This window comes from Cenococcum geophilum, assembly GCF_001692895.1.
Source record: "Cenococcum geophilum 1.58 unplaced genomic scaffold K441scaffold_16, whole genome shotgun sequence".
In the NCBI taxonomy this organism is placed as follows: Eukaryota; Fungi; Ascomycota; class Dothideomycetes; order Gloniales; family Gloniaceae; genus Cenococcum; species Cenococcum geophilum.
This window is the reverse complement of record NW_027137574.1, coordinates 2,469,259-2,496,535: the sequence shown is the minus strand read 5'-3', so window position 1 is coordinate 2,496,535 and position 27,277 is coordinate 2,469,259. Positions and strand designations below refer to the sequence as shown.

The 27,277-nt window shown below is 36.9% G+C and overlaps 1 protein-coding gene across 1 annotated transcript; it reads left to right on the top strand.

The window, feature by feature from the left end:
* Window positions 1-14,392: 14,392 nt before the first annotated feature.
* K441DRAFT_555462 (uncharacterized protein) lies at window positions 14,393-17,131 on the top strand (the record flags this gene model as incomplete). Its single annotated transcript, XM_067643279.1, has 7 exons — window positions 14,393-14,511; window positions 14,563-14,713; window positions 14,783-15,043; window positions 15,100-15,402; window positions 15,524-15,664; window positions 15,690-15,792; window positions 15,831-17,131. Coding segments are annotated over 7 exons (2,379 nt in total), but the record flags the coding sequence as incomplete, so codon positions are not given.
* Between the last annotated feature and the right edge of the window lie 10,146 nt (window positions 17,132-27,277).

Here is a 27,277-nt window from a genome sequence, read left to right as displayed (position 1 = left end):
AGAAGGAGGTCTTATCTATGTTCCAGAGGAACGTCTCATCTATATTCTAGAAGGAGGTCTCACCTATATTCCATCTACGTCCCAAAAGATATAGTTAGACAGATAAGGGGTAAAGGGTTTTGCTAGCGTCTTAGAAAGATTATATAGGGAGCTGGTTCTCCTCTAGAGAAGAACTAGCAATTAGTCTTTAAATAGAAGTGGTTAGAAGCATTTGTCCTTTAATACGTAAAACTTATTCTACCTTTAACTTATCTTCTATTTACCTTTAACTTACCTTTTACTTACTAGTAATACTATTAATTAGATAATTATACGTTCTGGTTAAGCTAGCCTCTTATAATTCTAATTACTTATAATCCGTTAGGAACGTACAGCTATTAATTAACGATAACGAACTATACTTTTATACCCTATAAAGCAACGCCCTCACTATAAGAGGCTTAAAGAGTCTCCCTAGAGGAGCGCATTCCCTCTTCCTATAAAGAAGCCACGGCTGGTCTATCTAACCTTACGAGACCCTTAGGAACGATTACCGCTAGGGAGTTATCAGAGTGGTTGCTATACAAGACCCTACAAAAAACAAAGGAGTTAGAGATATGATTAAGATAAGTATATTAAGACTATTAAGAACAATTATAAGGATAATTAGGGGAAGTATAGACACCCTAGACACAAAGCGGACTTAAAGGGGTAACACCACACTATGCTGTAACGTTAGAAAAACCTAAATTTCGTATAAAGGAACCTAATAAGTACCATAGTAATAGTCTTTGGAACTGCAATCGTTTTATCCAATAATATAAAACTAAGTTTCGGCTAAATCTAAAATATTACTCTAATAAGTATAATTAGACACTAATTGCTTCTACCTTCCTACGTAGTACCATTAAGAGTTTATAGATACGCTATAAGAAGAAACTTACTATACCCCTTAAATTTAGCGAACTTAGGACCTAGTTGGTTAATTAGGTCTAAGACCCTACTAATTAAGGGATGGACTATAACTAGCGATACTATAATACTAAACAGCGGGATAGTTAGACTGTGGTCCAGTTTATAAACTACTTAGAAGAACTAGAAGATAATATACCCTACTTAGATCTATAGGATAACGCTATATAACTTTACTAGCTACTTACTAAGCTATAACCTAAGATTTAACAGGCCATATAAGAGAAGGGCGAAATTCCTACCTTTTAAGAAAAGCTTATCTCTAAAGCTACTTAGATTAAGAGTACTAAAAGAGACCATCTAGGTAAGCGAAAGGAACGAGATGCTAATAATAAAGAGCGTAGGACTAGACCTAGCTTTAATAACAGGGGCAGATTCCGACCTAACCGCTCTACGGAAGGATAACGTAAGTAGGCCTTGCAGCCCTAGAGTAATGCTAGTTAACCCTAAAATAACAATAAGCAGAGACCTAATCCGTAGGAGGGGAACTAGGAGACATGTACCTGTTATAACTGCGGCAAGAAGGGCCATATAAGCCGCTTCTACTAGCAGAAGAAGCAAGAGTTAGCCTAATTAAAAAAAGAGACAGCCTAGTAGATCTTTACTCCCTTACACTAGGCTAGTAAGAGAAGGAGGGAGTAAACTACTATATAGTTATTCCTGTCTCTATTTAAGTTAATAATAAATAGGTAACGCGAGACTGCCTTATAGATAGCGGCGCGAGTATAGGGTTCATTTCTTAATTACTGGTAAAAGAATTAGATTTGGACCTTAGCGGCTTATAGGTGCGCACCGTTTAAAGCATTAAAGGCCACTAGATTCCATACTATGGGGAATAGGCTTTTTCCGTGGCCAGCTAGGACCGCGATGGTCTATAGGATACACAGGAGATACGCTTCTACGCCGTAGAAATTAAGGGGTACGACCTTGTTTTGGGATACCTATGGCTTTGCTAAGTTAATCCGGACATTAATTAGCCTTTAGCCTCGTATTAATATTAGAAGTCTTAACTACACATTATAGTTAAAGATTAAGAGACTTTCTTAAACTATATGCAAGAAGAAGGGTGGGTATATGCTATATATACCACTCTTAACACTAAGAACGGGGACACGGGATATTCATTTTTGGATGTCCGGCTATACGCAGTTAAGGAACTAGAGATTCTATAGGAATATACGGACTTAGAGGATATTTTTAGTAAAGAGGCTGCACAAACCTTACCTAACCCTATATTAGTTAAGTATAAGATAGATATAGGGGACAAATAACCTCCTTTTGGACCGCTATATAACCTATTAGAAAATAAGCTGGCGGTACTATATTAATATATAGTAGACAATCTTTAGAGAGGATAGATTTGGCCCTCTATAAGCCTAGCAGGGGCACTAATTATATTTATACCTAAGAAGGACGGGACCCTTCGCCTTTATGTCAACTATTAGGCACTAAATAAAATTACTATAAAGAATCGCTACCTATTACCCTTAATAGGGGAGCTTATTAACAGGCTATTAGGCGTAAAAATATTCACAAAATTAGATCTAAAAGATGCATACTATTAAATCTAGATTAAAGCTAGCGATAAGTAGAAAACGGCGTTCTAAATATGGTATAGCTACTTTAAGTACCTAGTGATACTATTTAGGCTTACTAACGCACTAGCGACATTTCAGGCCTATATTAATAAGGCATTATTAGGCCTATTAGACACAATATATGTAGTCTACCTTAATAACATTATAGTCTACTCTAATAACTATAAAGTATATACGCACCACGTATGAATAGTATTAGAAAGACTATAGGAATATAAGCTCTATATAAACCTAAAAAAGTGCACGTTCTATACTACTAGCATTAATTTTTTAGGCTTTATTATTAGCGTTAACGGAGTGTTAATAAAGAAAAGTCGGGTGGACGCTATTAGGGAATAGCCCTACCCTATAACATTTAGAGAAGTATAGGTTTTCTTAGGCACGGCGAACTTCTACTAAACGTTTATTATTTACTACTTATAAGTAATACTCCTAATTACTAATCTACTAAAAGGATCTAAGAATAGCAGGAAGTTAGGACCCTTTATATTTAGGGAAGCTGCTAAGTAGGCTATAGACCAGTTAAAGGATTTGTTTACATCAGCGCCTATCCTAATACACTTCTACTAGGAGCTATATATATACCTTAAAACGGATATATCTGGCTTTACCCTAGGGGCAATTATATCTTAATTAAAAGACGGAAAATAGTATCCTATAGCGTTTTAGTCAAGGAAAATAACCCCTATAGAGTAGCGTTATATAACGCATAACTAGGAGCTATTTACAATAATTATAGCAATAAAGCACTGGCGATATTATTGTATAGGAAGTAATTATCCCATTAAAGTCCTTATAGACTATAATAACCTAGAATACTTTATAACTATAAAGGTATTAAGCGGTCAATAAGCTAGGTAGGTAGAGGCACTATCACAGTATGATTTTAAAATTACGTACCGCCTAGGAAAGATAAATCCTACTAATAGGTTATTAAGACGTCCGGATTATAAGATAGGGAGAATCTAGGACAGTATAGGGGAAATAATCCCTATATTGCAAAATTTACTTAGGAAGAAAGAAGACTCTTTCCCTAGAACTATAGAATTTCGCGGCAGGGTAGAGGTCCTAGCGATATAGCTGCGAAGCGATATAATTGTGGAGCCATAGGATATAGTTATAGACTAGGTTATAGACTAAGCAGACGTTATAAAGTTAGCGTACCCTAGAATTAGCAAGAATTCTATGGGATATACTAGAGGTATCGCGGCACCTTTAACTTAACGGCGTATTAGCTACGAGTTCTTAAATCTAAAGGGGATAGGTAAGATACCTATCCGCAGTATAGCACACTATATAACGGTAGGAGAATCTACTAGCACTAATGGTTTAAAACGTCTTATACTATACCTTAAGTCTACAATAGTGGCAGGCAAAATAGAAGCAAGTGATCTATACAAAACCTTTCCAAATCTTCTTCTTTAAGCTTAATAAAGGGACGCCTTTACCTCTAGGGAGAGGTAGAAAGATATAGTAGAGACCAACTTAGCCGGAGTTACTAAGAAGCTATAGTAGCAAGACTAAAAGGGTCTATTACGCTTTAAGGGTGCTATATATATCCTAAAGGACCAAGCGATTTAAGACGAAATTCTAAAGGTCTTCTATAATGACCCTCTTAGGGGTTACTACAGTGCTAATAGAACCCTTAAGGCCGTTTAAAGGAAATACTTTTAGGACGGAATATCTAAAGAGGTTAAGAACTATATATTAAGGTGTAATACGTACTAAAGGATATAGATATCTAGGCATCACCTATACGGCAAGTTATTAGTGCTTTCTATTCCGCAGGGACCCATATCAAAATTAATAATAGATTTTATTACAGGCTTACCCCCTATTAAGATAAGAACTAAAGAGGTTGCTAACGCTATCCTAGTAATCGTTGACAGGTATATAAAGTTTTTAGGATACTTTACTGTTATAATAACGATTATAGTAGCAGAACTAGCAGACCTGTTTTTGGAACGGTAGCTCTTATTTAGCACGCTAAGGGGAATTATGTCTAATAGAGACACCGTATTTAATAGTGCATTTTAGTCTTTATTCTATCTCTTATTAAAAATACGGCAAAAGATAAGCACTACTTTTTACCTATAAATAGATGGGCAAACAGAGCGTTTAAATACGTTGTTAGAATACTACCTCCGCTGCTATATTAATTATTAATAGGATAATTAGATATTATGGTTAGCTCTAGCGCAGTATATATATAATATAAGCATCTATAGTAGTATAAAAATAACCCCTTATAAAGCATTATTTGGGGTAAAAGTAAATAACCCCTAGAACGTTAAGGACATTATTCCTAAAAGAGAGGCACTAGCAGCGTCCGAAAGAATTAAGTAAATAAGAATTCGTAGAGAGGAACTTAAAAAGCACTTGCTAGACGCCTAGGCCGTATAAAAAAGGTACTATAACGAAAAATATATACTAAAAGAATTTAAGATAGGAGACGAAGTCTTACTATCTATAAAAAATATCCAAATAAAACGTATTAAGAAGAAGCTGGATCACTAGTGGCTTAAACCCTTTAAGATAGTTAAGAAAACTAAAGGAAACTAAGCCTACGAATTAGAATTACCGAAATCTTATCTAATATATCCTATATTTTATATTTCCTTACTAGAGCTATACTAAAGAAAAGATAGTGCGGAACCGCCCCTACCTAGCGAAATTAATAGGGAACTAGAATAGAATATAGAAAACATTTTAGACTAAAGATAGCGCTAGAAGAAGCGCGAATTTTTAGTTTATTAGGAAGGATACTTCTAGGCGCATAATAGTTGGGAACCTAAGGAGTACCTTTAGCTGGGATATAATACCGTAATTAAAACCTTCCTAAGAACTAAAGGTAAAGACTTAGAAATGGTTCTAGATATACTATAGGTAAAGCAATAGGGAAGACCCTATAAATTAAAACCATAGGAGTAAGTATAGGTATTAAGAACGGAAACGTTTCGCTATTATAATAGGGATCCTAGAATTTTATAAGAGGAAGCCTATAGGGATCTATAGGAGAACCACCAGGGATACTATTTAAAGAAGACGCTATATAAGAAGGAGTAGTAGCACTATAAGAAGTGGCCTTAGGGATTTAAAAAGATCCCTTAGGGATAAAAGGAGAGTATCTGGCCTAGCACCAAAGATATATAGTAGAGTTAATAGTATAAAGAGGAGCAAAAGGACAGCCTATAAAGAATTAGAAATTTTAAGGAATTATAAGGCACCTATAGGAATATTACCCGTTTATTATATATAGGGATTATAGTAGTGCACTACGTTTATATAGATTGTTACCAAAGCTTAGAATAAAGGTATCCCTAAAGTATAAAATTAATTCCTAATAATAGGGCATCCTAGAGGCACCTGAGAGGCGCTATATAAAGCTATTTTATAAAAAGAAGGAAAGAGCTAGGTAATAACTTAAACACTAGCAGCAGTAACAGGAGCCTCCTCTTTTATCTTAATATTATTATTAACGGTATCATCGGCTCCTTTATCCCTAGAAGTATTAGCACTTCTACTAATATTCTTCTTAGAATAACGGGTACTAAAAGGATTAGCACGGGCGGGAGACTAGCGAGGAGAACATTTATTTTAACCGTTGTCGCTATCCTTAGTATCCCTAGGTTCCAAATCGGCGTCTAAGTAGGGATTAAAGAGATATTAGCTAAAGGAGTTAGCATAGTTCCTAAGTAAGTCACTAGAGAAACTCACCTAGCTAAAGTAGCCCGTGTAAGAGTATAAATATTATTATTAATAAGGACGAGCTATTTGCATATACGCTCCTAGATACTATATATCTAAGAACGTTATATCTTTATAGTGGTGGAAACCCTTATAGAATTAAAGAGTCTGCGAGTAAGGGAAGATACCTTCTATCCCCGCCTATTACTATTAGAATATTAATAGAAATCTTAGATAGCGCGTTAGAGCCTATAAGTCTTATATATATAGACAGCAGGGATTTAGCACAATTAGCGAAATTTAGAATAGGATGGAATGGGAAATACTAGGACGTAGGTCTTTCTTCTACTACAATAATAGAAGCACTTAGATTTGTTTTCGCCAAAGCGAGGCATCTTATAGACGTAGGAAGGATCCTGCGTAAGAGCATAAACGTAGCGATAACAGCATTTTAGGGAAACTGCCGTAGGAGTAATAGACGCTGTCTAGGGCGTCACCGGGAGATTAACAATATTACCGCTGGTCTGGGGACCACAAGCTATTATAAGAGAATACTCTAAGAAGTTAGCATTATTATAAGAAGATAAGGTGGGGATCCTATTGCTTATAGACGTATTATAAAAAGAGAATAAAGCAGCTATAAAAGAATAGCTAGAGACACGGAAGCTAAAAGTAAAAATATAGAGGAAACAGTCTACTAAAAGATAAGATAAATAGTGTTGTTAATAAAAAGACGCGTAAGAGGCGACAGCTTATAAACTAGAAGAAAATTAAAATAAAGACGTTATTATTAGAATCTATTTTAGGTAAATAGGGATAGTAGCTTATAGGCGCGTTATATAGGATAACCTCTAAATTAACTTATAACAAACTCTCATAATAAAAAAGGTAAATCCCATCTAATTTTCATTATTATCATTTTAGTTTCATTATAAAAGTATTATAAGGAACTATAGTAGGAAAAGAGCAGAGGAACTAAGGACAAAGTAAGGTTTTATACTAGTAAAGAACTAGCTATAAGCCGCATTATAGAGTACCTTTCTACTAAGAATTTCCCTAGTGGTTTTAGCCGGAACTCTATAAAAGCTTAATAGAGGCGAAGTCTTAGAGGACTAAGACCCTTAAAGGGGAGGCAATTGTAACGGAATTCCCTAGAAGGTATATATTAGATAAGACAGAAGGAGGTCTTATCTATATTCTAGAGGAACGTCTTATCTATATTTTAGAAGGAGGTCTTACCTATATTCTATTTACGTCCTAGAAGATATAGTTAGATAGATAAGGGGTAAAGGGTTTTACTAGCGTCTTAGAAAGATTATATAGGGAGCTAGTTCTCCTCTAGAGAAGAACTAGCAATTAGTCTCTAAATAGAAGTAGTTAGAAGCATTTGTCCTTTAATATATAAAACTTATTCTACCTTTAACTTATCTTCTATTTACCTTTAACTTACCTTCTACTTACCGGTAACACTGTCGATTAGATAATTATACATTCCGGTTAAGCTGGCCTCTTACATTATCCGTAAGGAAGTATCTTCTTATTACTACGTTATAACAGTCTTTAGTATATCGTTCCTTAAATTTAGTTAGAATCCCTAGATCCTCTTTATTTTCTAGTTTAATAAGCCACTTAGCTTTTAGTATACCTATTCTCGGCCTATTAGTAATCCTTTATACTAGTACTCTATCCCTTATACGTCCTAATATACTAAATCTCTTATCTAGTTTCTTTTCTTACTATACGGTAATTCTTACTCTAAATTCTTTTATAGTTTCTTTCCTTTCGCGTCTTATAAGTAAATCCTTAAAGTTATCTTACTTCTTAATCTTAGTATTAGCTTTTCGATCTTTAGGCTAAACACTATATTCCCCTAGTAAGTCCTCTAGGTCTATATATCTGTCTCCTAGTCTAATTACTATTTATATTACAAATTCTCTAATCTATAAGAAGGCTCCTTACTTCTTCCTTATAGGTGTCCTTATTTATTCCCTAAATTCCTAATCCCTTAGATTTTTTAATCCTAAGCTTACTTCTAACTTAAGCTTTACTCCCACCTTAGTCTAACTAGGCTTACTTAGTGTTCTTATCTTATCTTAAGAGTCTTAAATCTCACTTATCTTATCTTAAGAGTCTTATACCTATAGGAATCTCTATCCTAAGCTCATTCGTATATCTCTAAACTAAGCTACTGCCCTACTTTATTAGTTTTCGTCCGTTATAGGTCCTTAGGTATACCTCATCTTATCTTAAGAATCTTAGTCGTCTCTTATCTTATCTTAAGAATCTTAAGCCTTTAACTTCTTACCTTTATTAAGTGCTAAAGTGGTTCACTATTTTACTTCTCTTGCGTCTCGCAAAGCGATAGATATTGTATTTAGTAGGGTCTTAATCCCTACTAATATTCCCTATTTTATAGTGGAATTATCCTCTACTTTTATTATAACATCTCTAAGGTCTACATACTTCTAGTAAGCTGCCTTTATTACCTTATTATTATAAAATATTTCGCCTATATTAAACTTATCGTCTTTAATATTTAGTCTACGAACTGGTTTATTAGTTCCTCTACATTCTATAGATTTTAGCTCCTATAGCCAATAGCTTACGCCGTACTTAGCGTCTTTATAAATTTGGCATGCGTTATTATAACAAAATGCAAAACTTCTAATTAAATACTCTTTTGTTCCTCGTAGTATACTATTATCCCTTTATATATATATATTATCTACTATTAGTTTAGTTCCCTTTATTATATAGTAGTTCTAACTATCTTTATAATCCCTTATAAAGTGACCTTATTTCCTATAATTTATATAAGCTCCGTCTTTAAACTATTAACTTTACTATAGAGTCCACCTAAACGTCTTCTGCTACTAAGATCCCTAGTTTAGCCTCTACTCCTTAGTCCTATAATTACTAGATCCTTAACCTTTAGGTTTCTATAGTTTCTTACTCTATCTCTTATAGGCTTTTTTAGTACCACTTAGGTCTATTAGCTCTACGCTATACCATATTTTCTAACTTAGCTTTTATTATTACGTACTTTACGCCTTATATAACTATAGAACTCTATCCTAACCTCTCTTAGTCTGTTCCCTTTAGTAGATCTAATTATTAATCTTAATCGCCTAATCTATTAGTTCCCTTAGGGTATCCGCATCTTTTATTAGAATAATTATATCCTAGACTTTAGCCTTAAGTCCCTANTTATACTATACNATNANNGCCNTATTATTCNANTNNACTTNNNTNNCTAGCGTNTANAACTANNTNNTATACTTAATTACTAANGTTTATTACGTAATATCTTAGAGTTTTCTTTTCGCTATAGTTATTAATTTTAGGTCTCTAAACATTTATATAAGTCGCTCTGCGAATCCTTCCTAGCTTAAGAATATAAATCGCACATCTTAGTTAGTAGTTATTATTCTATTCATTTATATCTCTATAAAATAAGGTTTAAACTACTCTAGTGCTCTTCCTAACAAAAATAGTCCCGTATAGGCTATTCAATCTATAGGTATTAGTAGCTTTACCCCTTCCTATAAAACCTTAAAGTGCATTTGTATAAGAAATCCTTTAAGTTTTAACCTTTCTCCTAAGAATCTCTTAATTAATAGTAACTTAACCTTTACTACTCTAATCCCATTAACCCTTTCTTCCAACACTGCATTATTAGCTATTAACTAGTTAATTACCTCTTATAACTATCCGACCGTTATAGGTTGCTATAAGTTAGTATCTGCCATACTGGTATCACCTAACCTTAAAGTAGTTACTACCGTTAATGGCGTTATAGTAGCTGCTTTTAGTGGCATATTATTCGACTTTTTATATTAATACTATAACTAGGTAGTGATTATATAACGGAACCTTATAGTAAGAACTACGGTAGGCTTATTATTAGGCTAGGTATATAGGAAATATAAGTATAAAGTTAACAACATAATAATAACTGGTAGAGTAGTTGCCTAATAGATTAACTCTAATTATATTCTAAGAATTACTATAAGGAAGGAACTATTTAGATAGGGACTAAGGGTCCTTAAATACACAACCGTACTCCTATAAAATCCTTCTTATATATAATATACGTATACTCTATTTACTTTATTATAGATCCTATAGATTATATAGATTATACAGATCACGTCACGTGACCTTAGTTGCCATTCCTCATCACATAGCTCTATCGGCTCCATCCTAGACCGTGCCTAAATTAACCAACTAGCTTCTTCCAACTCTTCTCCAAGTAGTCGTAATATTGTACTTAAAGCGTCCGTAATAGTAATACTCTACTAGTACCTTTATAGCAGGGTTAGTGTACTTCTTTAGTGCTAAGGCCTTCTTAATATCGGCTATTGTAATAGTAAAGATTGTATACTTAGGTTTCTTAGCAAGTTGCGCTAGCGAGGTAGCTCCAATTATGCGGATATCTAAGGTACTAAGCTTGCTTAGATCGTTTATAGTTTCTTATATAGCTTCCTATTTAGCTTTAGGTTCAGTATTAGGTATAGAGTTAGTATTAGGTTTAGGTTCGGGTTCTTTAAGTATACTTTTTATAGTAGAGTACTAGTCCTTCTAGTACTTTTATATAGTAAGCTTAAGCTTTTACTTAGCGCGGGGTAGTATAGTACTTAGGGTCTATTTATAGAGTTTAGTAGAATTTTTAGGCTAGTGGATCTTAGTAGAATTTTTAGATTTTAGTTTTAGGTCCAAGTAGTAAGTTATAAGGCACTTCTATTTATAATAAGAGGCGGTAAATAGAAGCTTAAGGTTGTTTTAATTAATAGTTACCTTATATAGCTTTATCTAGGGTTATTTAAGGATTACTAAGTAACCTAGGGTAGTAACAAAAAGCCTAATTAGTTCTTTATGGTTTAGGTATTAGAGTCTTAGAAATACTACGTAGGTAATATAGCCTAAGATAGTGCGTTTACCATTAAATCTAAATACGTTAATATGCTAGTTAAGGGGGTTAGAGTAAAACTATTATCTTACACAAAGATCTTATTAATAAATCCTATGCCGCTAGCTCCTATATTAATTAAAACTTAAGCACTAACCCGTTAATTGTTCTGCTATAGGCGGCAGTTAACAGTTATGCTATAATCCTAAGAGTTAGAGTTTATAACATTTAAAGCATTTAATAAGATCTTAAGGCAAAGCCGTCCCGGAGAGTAACTTAGCTCTAAGACTTTTCTTTTAGAGGCAATTAGGACGGAGTTCTTATAGTATATTAATTATAGTCTTGTCCTTATAAGTAGTGCTTACTATATAACATATTAGAGCCGGATAATAATTAGGGTTATTAAACGGAGCTTAGTTAAGGCGATTGGTTACTTATACTAGTTATCCTTTTATATAATTAAGATAGTAGTATACCGCCTATACTAGTTATTTAAATATTTATTTTAGGCAGGGGGATAGAGCAGTAACTTAAGATATAAGTATTGCTTCCACACTTAAAATAAAGGCCGTATTTAATACGTCGTTCACATTTAATAGATCCTTTTAGGGCGTAAGAGAGGGTTCTAGCGTTAATATCTATAGCGTCTAAGTCCTTACGGGTTTTAGACAGCTAGGGGGTAAAGTATTAAGGTATATATTTTAGGGTAAGGCGTAGTATATTATTATATAGGCCGTTAATAATATTAGCGTAGGCAGTAAGGGTATCTAGCAGTTTAACTCCTATAAGGGAAGCCTTTAGTTCAGAGTTTAAGGATTCCACTAGGCAATTAATTAAGGCGAGTTTATTCTATTTAGTCTCTTTAGCATAGCGGTAGAACTTAGTAAAGTATAATAGGAAGCTCTTAGAGCCATATATTATCTTATTTAGTTTCCTTTATACTATTATAATTTGGTTAGGGTCGCTATAAGATACTTTTAATATAGTAACTAGTTCTTTTATAGTGCTTAGCTAAAACGGGTATATAGTTTCCGCGGCGTCTCCTATTAGACGGCTTATAGTATAACGTAGTTAACTATTAGGGGTAGGGTAGCAGTTAATATTACCATTTAGCTTGTTCTTAAGTTGGTTAAAAAAGGAGCGTAGTTTACTCCTTTTACCTAAATAGGTGAGAGGATTAGGGAGACGTTTAGTAAGCTTCTTTATAGGGGCACTAATTAGCAAATTTAGGGTTAAGGAGCTAGTTTTAGACACGTCTTCTCTATCTAGTACTTATAGATTAACACTAGTAGGAACGGGTAGGGGCGACAGTATAGTAGATAGTGGGTTACGGTGGATCTCTTTAATTTCTTTTTTTAGGGATCCGATTATTTCTTAGTATTAAGCCTTTTATTAAGCGAGGGTATCTATAAAGGCCTATTATAGGCCCTTTATTTATTTAGTAAATATATTATATAAGTTAGTTATAAATATAGGGGCTTCTAAGTTATTCTGCATATTAGGCGGGGTGAGGTAGTATAGGTTTAACGTAATGTAGTTATAAGGGTACTTTTGGTCCCTTACTCGGCTGCATCGCCTAGGGGCTCTTAGGGGTCGCCAAGGCTAGCCTTCGGCTAGCCCTTGGCACCTCCTTATAAGCACCTCGGGCTTGCAGCCTCCTTCCTCCCCCATCGGTTCGTCTCTGTACTTAGGCTATTGCCTACCCTCATTACCATATCGTCCTCTTCCATCGACTCCCTATGTGACTCATGCTCGGCTTGCCTGCTCCCTACTATACACCCTAGCAATACTGCCTTATAGTAGTGTTACGGTGTAAGTATAAGCGACGATAATATATAGCAAAGTAGATATTATTAAGCTATGTACATGAACTATATAATAAAATTAAAACGTTATATAAGAAAAGAAGGTAGGAAAACAGGAAAAAAGGGCATATATTGTTAACTTGGTTGCTTAGTTAATACATATATAGGGCAGAATAGGGTTTAGGTTATAGTCCTAGCAGAACTTAGCAGAATTTAGTAGAACTTGGCAGAATATAGCAGAATGCCGTAGATTGCCGTTAGATTGCCATCAGATTGCCATTTCGCGGTTGGTCTCTAATTGCTGAGTCGGTGGAAACAGGTAGACGTGTGCAAGGTGTCACGGGGGTGTCCCATAACACAGTTCCCCTAAGAGATACTTTAAACTAGATAAGCTTATAGGCTGCCCTTTTTTTAATAAAAAAAAAAGACTAAGAATAAGATAATAAATAAAGTATAAGCTCGGACTCCTAAAACTTAGTTACTTTACTAAATTGGTTACTACTACTTTAGAAGCTATCTATCCCTTGCACCGTCAGGTGCCTTAAGATTGTAGCCCATGCGAGCAACATCAAAGAGTCACATAACAATACGTAGTATTTGATGTTCCTGGCAGAATCCTAACCGCCCGCAAATAACACTATCTAATTGGCCGCGCTTGGGCCACCAATTTGAGGCACAGAACGACGGTGCAAGGGATAGTAAGTTACTAAAGTTATTAACTTACTTTCTATAAAAGTAACTGAGTCTTTAATTAAATGTATATTTATTATAAAGGCCTTAAACTATCTAATATATATTATAAAGCTTTTTTAGGGTACTTATAATATTAAACTAATTACTATTAGCTTATTTAAAGCTTAAAACCTCTATTAAACCTTTATTTTAAGTCTATAAAGATTTAAAGCCCTTATATAGATTATATAGATAAATACCAAAGATATACTACCTAAATTAAATAATTTTTACTATAAGACCTTCCTTTTAGGTTATATAGTAATACTTAATAAAGCGGTACTATAAGGGATATTATTGCGGTTACCTCGGGTTGCCCTTAGGATAACCCCTAGATACCCCTTAGTACATAACTATACGAGATTTCCCGTAGGGTCATGGTATATCAATATATAGAGAGGATAAACTACAGAGGATACCAAAAATGTATTCTCGGTAAAGGGCCCGAAGTCTCCAGTGCTCATTGCTTCCTCTGATTGGCCACCGTTTGAAGGCGGGAATGGAGGTCCGCTGGCCTCGAGCAGGGGCCAGCCGATCCAAACATGCTTTTCCAACAAGGCTGAGAAGCAATCCCGAGTCCGCTCTTCATGGACCCTTCATGGACTCCTTGTTTTATGGGAAAGATTTTCAACGCAATCTTTACATACTGGCGCACATAGTTCATGAACCCAAATCGGAATTATTTCCTCCAGCGACCACTAGAATGAATCATGAACCCTTCGTTGTCATCGCCGAGCGAGGTAGCCCCGCACTCGCCGGAAACCAACGCTGTACCAGCTACTGGTCTCACAGTTCTTTACCAGCCCGTCGGGGGAGAAACTATAGTTGAGTACGTGAATATGGAGCCGATAGGTTAGGGAGTAGTCTAACTGTCTCCCAGCATCCTCTTCGTCCATGGTCTCCAAGGCCATCCACGCGCGACATGGTCTTGCAAGGCTTCGAGAACCTCTTCCGAGCGTGGTTCATCGACGCACCTTCGAGTCCCCAGCTCTGATTCGTTCGCATTCCGTTCGAGCCCTTCGCCCCGTCATGTTCATAAGAAGAGCCTCATGAAATCCATATTCAAGCGCAGGTCTTGGGATCCGCCGAGCGCGAAGGAGTCGGTCAGCACAACTGCTCTGCTTGAAGAGCCGGATCAAGTGTTCTGGCCGAAGGACCTGCTTCCTAAAGACTGTCCGGAAGCTAGAATAATGACATGGGGTTATGACACCATAGTTACGCAGGGCTTCTCGAGACCCACCACCAAGAGTAACATTTTCGCGCACGCGAAGGATCTGCTTTATGCTTTAGACAGAGAACGGGCTGAGAGCCGCCCGATTATTTTCGTCTGCCATTCGCTCGGAGGCATCATTGTCAAGGAGGTAACATGTTGGAATTCTCTCTCGTTACAGTGGTGGAATTGGTGCTAATCCTATAGGTCCTGCGCCGATCGCAAATGTCATCAGAGGAATTGATACGGGATATTGTTGAGTCCACGTTGGCCGTGCTATTTCTTGGAACTCCCCATCGCGGCAGCGCTGAGTTTGCCGCTCTTGGCGATATGATGCGCAGAATTGGCAGCGTAGTGCTTCGACTGGACTCAAACGCAACTATCCTCCGCGCTCTTGGATCAGATAGCCCAGAGCTAGAACTTTGCCGGGAATCCTTCATTGCTCAATGGAGCAGGTACAATTTCCACGTCAAGACTTTTCAGGAAGCCCTTGGTGTCACTGCATTGAATGTCGGGCTCTTGAATGAAAAAGTAAGTATAATCCGGAGTGCAAGCTGAGATCCCTTTCTGCAATGTTCTTGACATGTCCACTCGTGGCCTGCTCTAACATTTAAATGTGCCCCTGTTTTAGGTCGTACCAGACACATCCTCATCTCTCGACGATCCGCGAGAACACGCTGAAACAATTCCGGCTAATCACATGGACATGGCGCGATTCACGGGCGCTGATGATCCAGGCTACCGAAAAGTATCAGGCGAACTGAGAAGGCTAGTCCAAAATCTCGCAAAGAAGAGAGCGCCTTTGCAACACAATGGCTGTACGCAGCAATCCTATCTCTTTTCCATCGAGATTCCAGCTAACCTCAGAAGCTGCTGCGAGCTTGACGGCAGAGCAAAAAGGTAACTTAGCTAGCTCAAGCCTAAATTCCTCTAAATAGGTCTAACTGAATCAGACTGCCTTCGGAGCCTTACTTATGTCGAGCTAGGCATGCGCGAAGCCAGGATTCGTGCCGCTCTCTCAAATACTTGTGAATGGCTATTCGAGAACGCACAATTTCAAGAATGGAGTTTAGGTCGTAACTCCGAAGTCTCTCACGGCATGCTTTGGTTGAAAGGTAAGCCGGGAGCAGGCAAGTCCACTCTAGTGAAGGCGGCTTTACATCGCATAGGACAACGACGTGTGCGTGATTTCATACTAACTGGCTTTTTTTTCAATGCTCGTGGTGCTGAATTAGAGAGGACGCCTCTAGGACTCTTCCGATCATTTCTCCATCAGATCCTAGAGCAAGACGAGTTACTCTTGGAGTGGTTTTGTGGCATATACAAAGCCAAGTGTGACTCACATCGAACCAAATGGGAATGGACCGAAGAAGAGCTCGAGACGTTGTTGAAGGAGGCTTTGGCCACTAAGGGTATGAAGCCGGTCTGGATGTTCATCGATGCGTTAGACGAGTGCGATGAAGCCAAGGCTAGAGATCTTGTGTTCTACTTCAGAGAACTCACTGATACAGCCTACGAAGCGGGCCGAAATTTGAGAGTTTGCCTCTCTAGTCGTCATTATCCTACCATTACAGTAGAACGCTGTCCAGAGATTGTCGTCGAAGATGCCAATCACGACGACATATCTCGATATGTTCATTCCAAACTACAATCTCAGCAGTTCGCTCACGGCCCCCTCATCTCGGCTCTACAAAATGCCATAGTTTCGAAAGCTTCCGGCATCTTCCTCTGGGTAGTTCTTGTCGTCGGAATTGTCTTAAGATTATTGGATGAGGGCAAAACTACCCGAGAAATAGAAGCCATCCTCCAAATGGTCCCACAAGACCTTGACCTCTTATTTAGCAGTCTTCTCAAAGGGGTCAATGACAATGAGAGAGCGAAATCCTTGGCACTGGTTCGATGGGTTCTCCTTGCTCGCTGCCAGCTCTCAATTAATGATGCCTATCTAGCCATCATGTTCTCCTCCGAAACCCCATACACATCCTTTGGGTCATGGCCACAGCTCCGCGAGATCCAGGTCCATCCGCAACAGATCATGAGGTTGATAAGAAATCTCTCCAAAGGCCTCATCGAAGTCTCTTCAAAAGGCGTACAGTTCATTCATGAGTCTGTTCGAGAATTCTTCATCCATGGCAGAGGCCTTACCATCTTAGAGAACCGGTCTGAAACTTCTTCCATTAGATCGGGACACCTGACGATTATTAGATCTTGCTTAAATCATATATACCTTGAGGAGCTGTTACCTAGTATTCGGCCTTTGATTCCTAGACCATCCATGGAGGTCTCTCAATGGGCGCTATCGCGGTCAAATTGTTATTGGTTTTCTTTCTATGCCGCAAGGTATTTGGAATTCCATACAACTATGGCAGAGGTCGATGAACTAATACCGCCTCGCCTTACGGAGCTACTGGGGGAGATAATGGTGCGCTTGCAACGTGCTTGGAGCTTAAGGGACTTGGGAGAGGTAGGGTGGCGCATTCTTCAATGGTCACCCGACTTGTTCTCCCTCACTGAAGAAGCGCTCCACCTTACGCACCAGAGCATCGGCGAGTCACCCTCGGCAGAATTCAAAAAAATTGATGGGGGCGTCTCACACGAAGCCGCTTCAAAATTCTCTTGGTGGCAATTATCACGCTCCAAGGCAGCGAAATCCCGCAAAACCCAGGGCTTGCCGGGCTGGACCTCTCTTCATAAAGCAGCCTGCAGTGGAGGCATGNCGGCCGCCGGGCTAAGCCTGGAGGAACGTTATTTGATAAATACTCTAGATTCCAGAGGACGCACACCAACTCACATCGCTACTCTTCATCACAATGCCGCTTTCATTAGGCTCCTTTTGTCACACGAAGCAGATCCTTCCCTCCCCGATGCGGCTGGCTTTACTGCTCTCCATTTCGCAGCTCGCCTCGGAGACGCAGACATTTGTCAGATGCTCCTCGAAAGTGGCCGGGTATGCGCCGACGCTCGCAACATCGTCGGTTGCACACCTCTACACTCCGCAGTCCTATCCGGATCCGTCGAGATGGCCAGAATGCTGGTTCGAACGGGACACGATATCGATGCTCAAACATGCTACGGCAGGACTCCGCTCCATTTAGCGGTAGAGTGTGGTGACGCCCAGATGACACGGTATCTGGTGGACGCCGGGGCACATATATACATTCCCGATGACCAAGACCGCACTCCAATCGGTATACAAGTCAGATATAAAGAGTACTTCCTTGGCCCCATGCCGTCACTAGATCCACGCAGCAATGGGGGCAGCTCGACAAATCCACAGAAGATGCTGGCTTCAGCTTGTGGTTACAAGTCTTTACCACCGCCGAGCGTGACGGCCGCGAGTCCAGTGCCCACGGGTCCAACACTTGTGAACCCGACGCTTACGAGTCCGAGGCCTACCTGGGATGAAGGTGAAGAAGTGTTTTATACGCCACCTTCTTCGCCTCTTATGTTTTAAACGGCTTTACCTATCCTATTTCAAGACGCCTCGTTTGGACATGAAAGCAATGTACGCATGAATCAAAGATAATAATGTTTAAGATAATGGCAACCATCACTGAGAAGTACCAAATCAGCAAGATGTACACTAAACTGATTTTTTGCGTTATATTCGCATTGGCCAATAGTTCGAGCTCTTTACACATATACTAGCTCTCAGTCGGGCCGTGTTAGTGAAAACCCCAGGGACACTTCCACAACGGGCTTAAAAATCACTATAACTGCGGCAAAGCTACCTAACTGACCTTCACTAAGATCCGGACGCCCTACACCATGGTAGAAGAACCATGTTAAATATTTGCCGACATGTCCACCACATCGGCTCTCCTCTTGTTTTCTCGAGAGCCGGGCCCGCAGACCGATTTTGAAAACCACGTAAAATCTATCTACTTAGCTTATTAGAGAAATAAATACTTAGATTAGTATCTATTGGCCCTTTAAGGGACGGCTAATAGGAATAAGATCCCTTTATAGGTGTATAAGTAGGCATAAAAATAGGGGTAGGACGATAAGGTATAGGAGTAGAGATTCTTAAACGCTTAATACTAATATTAGGTCCAAACTAATACTAATAAAGCTTTTAGGGCGTTAGCTTATAGTTAATAAAGATACGTTTAAGCCTAAAATAAATAAAGATGTTAGCTAGCTAGTATAGTCTAGAACTACTAACACCTTACTATAGTAACTATTAGTTACCTATCTACTAGGTACCTAAAGGGTAACTTACCTAATAACGCATTATATTATACTCTTTTAAAACTTAACGTATATATATAAACTCCTTTTTATAGTAAACGGCGACCTTCTTCTTATTACCCCTATCCCTTACCCTATTTTTAGTATACTAGCCTTACTTTTATATTAGGTGTTACTAGCTAGCTTACTAGGAATTATAGGTAGTATAGATAGCTATAGCATAGTCTTAAATTTAACTAAGTTATTTAGTATTTATATTAAAATAAGAAAGAGCTTAGGTAATATAGTAGTTAAGGATATTAAAGGAACGTTACTATTTAGGCCTAGGCTATTAAAGCTTAAAGTTAGTAATAGAAATCTATTAAGAATAGAAAAGCTTATCTTAATATAATTGCCGCTTTTAGTATATATGTATTAATTATAAGGACTAAAGGTGTTAGACCTTATATAGTATATCTTATTATAAGTTACTAGGATCCTCTTATTAGGCTTTTAGTCTTTTAAAAATATATAGGTAGAACTAGTACTAATTATAGGTTAGTAGGGGTTAGGGTTTTATATATAATAGTAGGGCTAAAATATACTAAGGAATTAGTTTAAAAAAAAGTAGTATAATAGAGTTCCCTAGAAGGTATATATTAAATAAGATAAAAGGAGGTCTTATCTATATTTTATCTACGTCCTAAAAGACACAGTTAGACAGATAAGGGGTAAAGGGTTTTACTAGCGTTTTAGAAGGATTATATAGGGAGCTAGTTCTCCTCTAAAGAAGAACTAGCGATTAGTCTCTAAATAGAAGAGGTTAGAAAGCATTTATCCTTTATTTATAAGGATTATTCTACCTTAACTTATCTTCTACTTACCTATAACTCTTATTCTATACTATTAATTAGATAATTATATGTTCTGGTTAGACTGGCCTCTTATAAGTAGTTAGTGAAAGAATAAAGAGGTATATTAAACTAATAATAGAAAAGGTTTTTTTAAAATAATATATTAAAGATACGTCTAAAATTAAATAAAGGTTAATAATAGGAAGTAAGGTGTTAAGGAAAAGGATTAAGCTTAATAAGTAAAATATCTTTATACTTTACCTTCTAATACCCTTTTAGTAAATAGCCGTAACCTTACTAATATAACTTTATTACAATAGCGTAACCTAAAAGAAAAAAAATACGCGTATAAGCTATTTGGCTATTACTTCCTTATAGAAGCTAATTATGTAGCTAAGGGAAAGTAATTAAGACGTTAATTAAAGATATATATGTAACGGCTTGTATAAATGCCTCTAAACTAAAGCTTATAGATTACTATCTAATAAAGATACTAAGCTAAGGAGTAGAAGAAGGTTAAGGAAAGGATAGGTCTATATATATAAGCTAAGCAAGCCCCTAACTAGGCTATATATAGATATTATAGGGGTAGTGCCCTAGCGCCGCCACAGTATATAGGTTAAATTATACCTAAATAATACTATAGTATTAAAGAATAATGTTATAGGCGTTTTTAATAATTATATAATAGCTATAGGTACTATTGTAAAGTATCCCTCCTATTTACTAGGTAGTTGTTATAGCACTAACTTAACGCGTTATTATAGCTACGCGTATATATAAGCACGGACCTAACCCCTAAGCGACGTATATATATACCACCTTACCTCCTATATAGATCCTTATACGATATTATTTATTAATTATATATAGTTACCTTATATATCATACCTTAGCAGTCCGCACGTACTATAATAGTAGTAAAGTTACGCTAACTATATAGTATAGAACTACTAGATTTAAAAGCATATATACTAAAATTTAAAAAATAAGTCTCTTTAACTAACTAATTAATACCTTAGCCGTATTTAATAGCTTAAGGGTAAATATAAAAGTAATATATATAAGATAGTAAGCTTCGCACTACTTAGCTACACATAAACCTATAAAAGGTAAGTAAGTAACTAGCTTAATGCTAGGTATAGCTATACGGAACAATATATATAGGCGAGGTGACTTTATTACCTAATAATATATTAATGACGTAGGGGATTATAAAGGATTATAGACTATATCTTAATAGTTAAAGATAATGGCAAGCTAAGGCTTTATATGTTAAATTTTATACTAAAAGTATAATATATTCTGCCTCTACGTCGCTATATAGCTAAAAAGATATAGAGTACTTACGAGCTTATTATAAGCGCGGCGGGATCTAATATATATACTCTTATAAAAAGGTTTTATAAAACTAGACTAAAATACTAAAATGCCTATAATACTTATAATTAATTATAAACTAGTATAGGGGCTTAAAAGTAAAGTTATATAAAAATCCTTAGATTAACTTAGGTAGTTATTAGTATACTTCTAGTAAGCTTTTAATAAGTGTTAAGTAACGAAGTCACCTTACCTATATATATTGTTCCGTACAGCCGTATCTAGCATTAAGCCAGTTACTTACTTACCTTTTGGTTTATATAGCTAAGTAGTACGGAGCTTATTACCTTATAATAAGTCTTTTAGATTTTTAGGAGTTTAAAGTAGGGGCTAAATAGATAGATAATATATAGTAGTATACTAATACTTCTCTAAATGTTACGGCACCGTAACAGATCTAGTTAGGGGGCTCGCTTAAGCCTTGGCATATATATATAGACATGTCCTTTTCTACCTTCTGCTCCTTATCTTAATATCCGGGTTTATAGACATTCCAATTATATAGGCTTACATACGTTCTAAACGGCGCTCATACCTTAATTAACTGAGTCGCTATGACATTATATTAAGATCCCTTAGTTAGACGTAGGCTGTTATAATCTAGGTTAAGTCCTATAGTGGACGGGTGGACGGAGCCCTACACGCAGGCAAAGGAAGGAGATGCATACTTCTATAATAAAGCAAGGACCAAAGTCCTATGGTGGCTAGGTTGCGAGAAGCTTACTCCCTACACCGCGTAGGCACCCCATAAGTTTTTGTTTTTATTTAATTCTTTTTATTCTCTTCTCTCCGCTAGACGGTAACCTCTTTCCAACCGTATAAACTTGATCGACAACGACAAAGGTCCTATAACAACGCGTATATCCATCAACCGAACGCGTATATCTATCGACGACCTACCTACCGACCCGTCGACCGACCGACCGACCGTACGTCTACGGACGCTTGCACCGTACTGCTACCTTAATAGTCCTTTTTAACAGACACTAAGCAACGTATACTGTGAGGAACGAAATCGGTTGATACTAAGACTAGTGCTATGCATTGGCTGCGATAAACGACCCTAACTAATACTAAGTAATACGAGCTTTAAGGAACGAAATTACTAGGACTACTAACGCTGGCATTACTCTACTATTGACTACCGATTGTGCCGATATGCATACGATCCATATACTAGACAACAGTAGTGCCGCTATGCCTACTACGACCTAACCACAACTGTGCTAATACGCCTACAGTCCCACTAACCGTACGATCGTGCCGTTACGCCTGCGATTCACGACTTCCGCTTGCATCGTACTGCTATAACAAATGACTGTACTGCCCTGCCACAGTTGACGAGACAATAATCGTGCCTCTACGCCTACGATTACTCGACTAATTGATAGCCCGAGCTCTACGTTCAACCTGCTATCACAAGATAACCGATAGACGAGCTCTGTGCTCGACCACTATCGTTACTGCTGCTAGTACCGTACTACTACCCGAATACAGCTACTCCTGCCTACAGCTAAACCTTAACTTGACAACTACTGCTCCTGCCTGTAGTACCACAATCGACTCCTACTGCTTCTGCCTATAGTATTACAAACGACAACTAACCCTTGCTGCTCTGCCTACAGCATCTTATTAACTACTACTGCCCCACCTGCAGTATATAAGAGGTAGAAGACAAGCACCTAAGGATAAAACTTAAGGGCAAGCTTTTTTAAAGGGGGGGGTAATGTTACGGCACCGTAACGGATCTAGTTAGGGGGCTCGCTTGAGCCTTAGCATATGTATATAAACGTGTCCTTTTCCACCTTCTGCTCCTTATCTTAATATCCGGGTCTATAGATATTCCAATTATACAGGCTTATATACGTTCTAAACGGCGCTTATGCCTTAATTAACTAAGTCGCTATAATACTAAACCCCTTTTGGAATAAGCCCTTATAATCTTCTTACTATAAGGTAATAGTAATTAGGGGGTAACTATAAAAAGGGGGGGGCAATATAAGGGATATTATTACAGCTACCTTAAGTTGCCTTTAAAATAACCTTTAAACGCCCCTTAAATAGTCGCTGGTTATATACTAGAGGTATATACCTATAATATATAGTCTCTACAATTCTAAAGGCCTTACTTTCTTAAGGATTTATCTTTTTTACTAATCTATTCTATTCTATAATTATATTTTTATAGCCCCCTATTTATAAAACCCCTTTATAGTTATTTACTTAGGTAAGAGGAAAGCCTCTTATAGAGGCTCTAAATTGTTAATTAACGGTATTCCTAATAATCCGCTAGCCGTATACTAATTTCCTAACTAGGCCTATTTACCTACCTACCTACTTACCTACCTATCTATACCTACCTACTTATCTATACCTACCTATTTATACCTACTTATCTATGCCTACCTATATTGCTTTAATTTAATTAATTAATTAAATTGTTTATAGTTAGTATAAGAGATAGATGGATCGAGATTAGATCAGGATCCATTAATCTACTAATCCACGCCTAATCCATTGGTGGCGTGGATATGGATCTAGATCCAATAGTTATCCATTTATAGCGTTGTTGAGGCAACGCTGTAATGCATTAATTACTACACTAACCATTAGATGGCGTAAAAGGGGTAAGCTGGTAAGATAGTAGTGAAAATAATAAAGTCTCTTACCTCTTATTCTTATTATTACTATTAACTATGCCTCTAAAGCTAAGAAAGAAGAAGGCTGTTACTAAACCACCTTTACCACCTCTACTACCACCACCTCCCTTAAACGTACCTCTATACCTCTAGCTATAAGATAGCCCTACCTAGTAGCCTTACCGCTGTACCGCCTAGTCTCCTAACTTATCGGACATAGTAGTAAGGCCAGAAGATTAAGTCTCTAATATAACCGAGCCCAATTAATCTACTATAATTTAAACAACGCCGACGCCTAATCCCGATATACTTAAGATCTTAACTTTTATAACAGCTCTAATATCTAGTATATTTAGCGCTAATTAGTCTACTAAAGCGCGCGCTAGTAAGGCTCCTCCTAAAAATAAGAGTTAGTTTAATTAGTCCTGGGTTAACTAGAACAGATTACCTAGCTATATTATCCTAATCTCTAAAGGTAATAGTAAGCTCTCCTCCCTAATCTGGCGGTTAGGCGTACTAATAGAAAACTATAAGATTAGCGACCGGTAGTAGCTCTATAAGGAGTGTTATTGTAAATATAGTATTAAGGCCCACTCCTGGAACACCTATAAAGAAAGCTCTAATATTATAAAGTATATTCGAGTGGTCTATAGTTGTATATTTAATAAGAAGGGTAAGGAGGTACTATATGCGTTAAAGTTAATTTCTGTACTTAAAGGTCTTAATGTAAATAATCCCTAGAAGCAGCAGGTTCTTAATAAGTTGGCGCGTACGTTTAATAAAAAGATATTTAGGCGACTTCTTCTTTAATAGATTATCTATAACAATATATCTTTTAGGTAAGTTAATGGGCTGGTCTTTCGCAAGTTTATTAAATATCTATTGCCTTAAGCAGCAGAATATATACCTAGTAGATGGTTAGTTAGATCTTGGATTATTAAGGGCTATGCTTACTATAAGGCGGCAGTAAAGAGAGAGCTATAACGCGCAGTTAGTAAGATCTATTTATCTTTTAACCTATAGATATTGGGTAACCTTCTTTCGCTTAATAGTGTTATTGCCCACTTTCTTAATAAAGATTTTAAGCCTTAAGCAACTCTTCTTGCTATTCTAGAGCAGACTAGCTTATATGCTGGTATTAATATCGTAGAGGGCGTGATTGCCGTAATTAAAGACTTTAGCATTAAGAATAAGCAGATTAGGTATTTTATGCTAGATAACGCGACCAATAATAATATAGTGATGATGGCTATTGTAAAAAAGTTTAACTTTAATCCAATTAAGCGCCGGCTACGTTGTTTAGGCTATATTATTAACATTATTACCCGCTACCTCTTATACCGCTATAACCTAAATTTATTTAAAGCGGAGGATATAGTACCTAAGGATATAAAAGCGTAGTTATAGACGTAAAGGAAGCAAGGACCAGTTAGTAAAGCTTATAACTTAATTATATGGGTGTATACAAGCCCTTAGAGAAGACATTGGTGGTATAAAAGTAAGTAGTTCTAAAAGTATAAATTAGTTAATAGTGCTAATAAATTATTAGGCCAGAAGATATATCTCCAGAGTATCCTCCCAGAGGACTAATAGGATATAATAATAACTTAAGACCTCTCCCGATCTAACGTTACCCGCTAAAATAGTACTTATAAGGAATTCTATATACTAAATTAGCTTCGCGTACCATTTAAAGACTTTATATAGTTAGAGCAGCAACGCATAAAACGACTAAAAGAGAGGCTAAAATCTACTTAGCTAGAAGACCAGGATAACGCTCGAAATGTAATCTTTAAAGATATACTTACTATAGACAATTAGGAGGTTCTAATATAGTATAAAAATTTACTTAAACTATACTGGGTTGTAACTATAGACCTATAAGGCTAATTAGGCGATAGCAAGTTATGCGGGCTAGTTAATATTTAGTAGGATATTAAATATATTACTAAAGAACTTACCTCCGCGTATAAATGCTTTAAATCCATACCGCCCTTATTAATTAAAGGAGAATAGTATTTTGCTATATAAATTAAGTTCGCACTTAATAAGGCTTAACAGTACTATATAAAGATTAATAAGTTAGCAGCCTATATCGCCGCAGTCGTCCTCTATCTTAGATATAATTGGTAGTATATAAAAGCTTAGTGGGAGTATAAAAAGACTTGGATTACGTCTACCCGTAAATTAGTTAAACGTCTATAGCTTATAGACTATAAGTAATAGCCTATCTTAGAAGCTCTATCCCCGGAGAAGAAGAAGCTTAGGCGTAAGCTTAATATTATAGAGGCCTATAGAATAAAAGGTCTTTAAAAGAGCGGCTATTAACGTTATTTTACTGCCGTGCAGGATAAATATAATCGCTATTATACATAGAATTAAGTTAAAGATTGCGAGACCCTAATTAAGTAGTAGAGAACTATTGGCTATAAATAGTACCCGCACCTTGCTTAAATGGCTATTAATCTCCTATTAATTCTAGCTATAAGTAATAAGCCAGAACGTATTTTTAGCCGTCTTAGCCAGATAGTTATAAAACGCCGCAACCACCTTAAGCAGAGTACGATCTAGGTAACTTTATATCTCTACTCCTAGGATAAGAATAATAATATTAATTTAAGACTTAATATAACTCCACTTAAGCCTATAAAGTTAACTTCTTTAGAGTTAATTAGGTCTAAGAGGCGGAGGTTATTAATTTAAGTAATCCTCGCGAGTGCCGCTAAGGCGCTAGTAGTAAGCGAGCTAATAGCGATTTTCTATGCCGGGTATAGAAAATCCTAATTAGTTAGTAGAAGCTAGGGTCTGCAGATTGCAGTAAAACTTGGTAGATAGTTATGGTGGAACTTAGTAGACACTTAGTAGACAGTTACGGTGGAAATTAGTGGACAGTTGCGGTGGAAATCGGTGGACAGTTACGGTGGAAGTTGGTAGACAGTTGCGGTGGAACTTAGTAGACAGTTACAGTGGAACTTGGTAAACAGTTGCGGTAGAAGTCAGTAGACAGTTGCGGTGGAAATTAGTAGATAGTTGTGGTGGAACTCAGTGGACAGTAGAACTTAGTGGACAATTACGGTGGAACTCGGTGGATAGCTGCGGTAGAGCTTAGCAAATAGCTGTAGTTATATGACTTAAAGATTATAATAAAAACCATACTAGGCCGTTATGTAACGTAAGTAGCGAAAATCGCCAGAATTAGCTTAATATACGGCAAAATTAAAGCCTAGGCCCTAGGTAACCTATTAAAAATGGATAAAGTTTAAATCTCGATCTAGATCCGATAGATTTAATAGATTTGGATTTAGATCTAGATCTAATCCATCTATCTCTTACACTGTTTAT